A 3,834-nucleotide genomic window follows, 5' to 3' on the forward strand; every position below is an offset into this window, starting at 1 on the left:
TCTTAAGTCTGTGAAGTACTCATTTCTGTGTCCTGGAAGTGTGCCTAGCAGAGAAAGTACTTGATAACTGTTCTTCTGGATATGGCCCTCTAAGCACATGTCTCACGTAGGCCAATAATGTCCTTTATTTTACAAAGTGCAGTGGAACTTAAAGGTACTAGCAGGTCTGCCTCCACACAGGGTGATGGGCCTTAGAGATCTCTGCCTTAACAAGACAGGGACTGGTCCTTTAGGAAAACAAAGTAAATACTATTTTGAGAATAATTACAAAAACACCTTTGGGGGGTAACTATCTTTGCAGAATGCTCACTATGTGCTAGGCACGATTCTCATCTAACTTTACAACATTAAAATAGAGTTGCCAATATTTTCTTCATTTATATATGAAGAGAGTGAGGCTCAGAGAAGTTAAATAAGTTGCTCAAAGTCATAGCTAGTGAGTGGTGATTTCGGGATTTAAACTCGGGTGTATGCAACCGCAAAGCTCACTCTCTTCCTAAACAGTACCTGGCACACAGTAGGTGTTCAATAAATACATTTGGAATGACTGAATTTTCCCCTCCTCCATCTTCGTCAGCTTACACTGGCCTCTCCTTGGTTCCTTCTCTGACCTGGCCTGATGTTTCAAAGTGACACTGACCTGCCCTTAAAGAGTTTTATTTGTAGAGAAGGGGTCTTGCTGTGTCAGCCAGGCTGGTCTTAAACTCCTGGCCTCAGCCTTGGCCTCCAAAGTGTTGGGATTACAGGTGTGAGCCACCATGCCTGCCCGATTTAAAGGTTTATTTATTTATTTGACACAGGATGTTTTCTATGCCGCCCAAGCTGGAGTGCAATGGCACGATCACAGTTCACTGCAGCCTCCAACTCCTGGGCTCAAGCAATCCTCCAACCTTAGCCTCCTGAGTAACTAGGAGTACAGGCATGAGCCATCATGCCCAGGTAATTTTTATTTTTTATTTTATTTATTTATTTTTTGAGATGGAGTCTTGCTCTGTCGCCCAGGCTGGAGTGCACTGGTGTGATCTTGGCTCACTGCAACATCTGCTTCCCAGGTTGAAGCGATTCTCCTGCCTCAGCCTCCCGAGTAGCTAGGATTATAGGCCCATGCCACCATGCCTGGCTTATCTTTTTGTATTTTTAGTACAGACGGGGTTTCACCATATTGGCCATGCTGGTCTCGAACTCCTGACCTCAGGTGATCCGCCTGCCTTAGCCTCCCAATGTGCTGGGATTACAGATGTGAGCCACCGCGCTCGGCTGATTTTTATTTTTTGTAGGGATGGGGTGTCAGTATGTTGCTCAGTCTGGTCTCGAACTCCTGGGCTCAAGCCATCTTCCTGCTTCAGCCTCTCAGAGTGCTGAGATTACAGGTGTGAGGCACCGCGCCCAACCCAATTTCAAGGTGTTTGAAGAGGCCAGTGTTAAAATGCACTGCACCTTACCTGGGAGAAAGAGCTCAGCCCTTTTTTGACACCTCAGCATGAATCACTTCTCTATCATCCATAACAGTGCAAAAGCTCTGGGATGGGACCAGGTAAATCTGGACTGGGAAGAAGGGGAGTGGGAGGTAAAGTCTGCAAAGGAGTGAGGGAAGGCAGACGGCCAGAAGAAAGTGTCTGAAGACAGAATTACTCTTGCAAAATTTTCAAAAGGGTCAGGCACTATTTTCTCCCAGGATGCCCAATACATTTGCAGAATTAACAGTAATCAAGCCCAGAGTCCAGGTCCTCGCACAGTTTGGGTCTTTAAGGTCGGCCATCCCAGACTGAGGGGGGCCTGACCCCTGGACCAGGCCGCCGCCTCTCAGCTTTGGGGCGGCGGCGGCCCCAGCCCGGGAGTGGCCCCGGCCGGTCCCCGCAGGCGGGCAGGAGCTCCGAGGCCATTGGCTGGCGCGCGGGCTGCGGAGGGGCGGGGAGCGCCGCCGAAGGGGACTGTTTGCTCCTACGGGCTGTAGATGGAGCTGTCCGGCCCCGGAGAGGGGGAAGGCGCCTGGAAAACGTTCTTCTTCTCCCTGGCCGGCCCGAGCGGGGAACAGCACTCCCAGGATGCAGTTTGTGTCAACACGGCCGCAGCCTCAGCAGCTGGGCATCCAGGGCCTGGGGCTGGACAGCGGGAGCTGGAGCTGGGCCCAGGCTCTGCCCCCGGAGGAGGTCTGCCATCAGGAGCCGGCGTTGCGCGGGGAAATGGCCGAGGGAATGCCGCCCATGCAGGTGGGAGAGCCCCGCCGGCGCCATGGCCGCGCTGCCGTGGGGGCGGGGCGCGGGCTGGGCCGCGGGACCGGGCCGCGCCGTCCTCCGGGAGCCTTGCGGCGCCCTCCCAGCTCCCGCGCCCAGACGAGGCCCGAGGCGGGCGGGGCACGGCCGGGCTGCGCGGCGGGCAGGGCGGAGCGGGCCCGACGCAGGCCCGGAGCGGCAGGCCTGGCCCACGCGGCGCGGAGCAGCGATCGCCGGGCCCCAGTGCGGAGACCCCGCGGGGCGGGGGCCGGGACAGTCCTTTCCGGGACCTGGCGGAGCTCTGACCCGGTGGCTGAGCCCCGGCTCGGGGCTCCCTTTGCGCCCGGCCGGCGGAGGGCTTCGAGGGCAGTGCTTCCGCCCGGCCGCTGGAGTGAATGCCTCGTTGGTGTTTACACGGTGGCCAATCTGACGGAGAGATTTTTAAAATGTTTGATTACCACCAAGTGGTTTGATTACCACCAAGTGTAATGAGTAATTCACTCTTCCCCTGCACCAGCTGTGATCCAGGGAAGGGGCCATGGAGAGGTGACTTTGGGGTCTTTCCTGCGGTTGACAAACTTGGCCGCATGTTGGAATGGCCTGGGCAGCTTTTAAGACTCCCGAACCCTTGCCTCGTCGCAGAGCTCAGGGTCTTTGCCGGGTGAGAGTAGCACCAGGCATTTCTTCAGGCTTCATCGATGATCTCCGTGGGCAGAACCAGTGCTCCAGAATTGGGTATAAAACCAGGGGAGGTGGATCTCAGAGAGGCCTGAGAGCTTCTTCAGGGAAGAGTCTCTGGGCCGACCCTGGGGCTGGGCTCCTCAGGGGCGCCTCTGCTCACCACCGGGTGAGCAGAGCCGGGTGCTAACGAGGGAGCCAGGAGCTGCTGTGCTGTGTTTGATCATTTTCAGAGTTAGGGCTTCAAACCTGAGAAAACTAAACTGGGCCCCGGGACTTTCTTAACTTCTACTGTGGACTCTGTCCCCTTCTGTGGGCTAGGGCGGAGTGGAGCCTCCGTGATGGAGGAATGGGTGCTTTTGATGGAAATACCAGCACCTCTTACTCAGCAGGGCCTGGCAATCCTAGGGCCCTGCTCTCCACTCTGCCCTGTCCCAGAGCAGGTCTCAGGAAGCTGGGGCTGCTCTGAGTCAGAGAGGGGGGCTGGTCTGCCCAGATTGCCCCAAGCAGCAGGCCTCCCCTTTTCCTAGCCTGAGGGCCTCTTCAGCAGCCATCAGGAGGACAGAAAATGACACCTCCTCCTGTCCCAGGTGTGAAGGAGAGTCGGCTGCCAGCCCATGCGGTCCAGTGAGCCCTGGGTCTGACACCAGGTCCCAGATGACCAGTGAACTGTCACCAGCCGCAACCGGCCCCTCTTAGCCATAGGTCTCAGCCCTCAACTGCACCAATTAGTCTACCCTTCTGGGGTGAGGGCTCTGTGCTGGAAGATAAAAGGGGGAGTCCCCAGGCCATGGGGCACCCCTTCCCCAGGAAGCAAGGAGGGGTCCCGGAGGAGTTTTTCTTTCTCTTGGTCCTCTTGGGTGTGAGGGACATCGCCTCTTCACCTTTAATGAGTGACTTTTTTTTTTTTTTTTTTTTTTTTTTTTTTTTTTTTTTTTTTTTT

General features: G+C 55.7%; 1 protein-coding gene across 1 annotated transcript in view; it reads left to right on the forward strand.

Moving 5' to 3' along the window:
• The first annotated feature begins 1,923 nt into the window (after positions 1 to 1,923).
• Positions 1,924 to 3,834, forward strand: part of ZNF282 (zinc finger protein 282) — a 32,018-nt gene continuing 30,107 nt past the window's right edge. Inside the window, exon 1 of the mRNA XM_025380876.1 lies at positions 1,924 to 2,210. Within this exon, the coding sequence (XP_025236661.1) occupies positions 2,046 to 2,210 (165 nt within the window). The 5' untranslated portion in view covers positions 1,924 to 2,045. The remainder of the gene's footprint in view (positions 2,211 to 3,834) is intronic.

Source organism: Theropithecus gelada, chromosome 3 (genome assembly GCF_003255815.1).
Source record: "Theropithecus gelada isolate Dixy chromosome 3, Tgel_1.0, whole genome shotgun sequence".
NCBI lineage: Eukaryota > Metazoa > Chordata > Mammalia > Primates > Cercopithecidae > Theropithecus > Theropithecus gelada.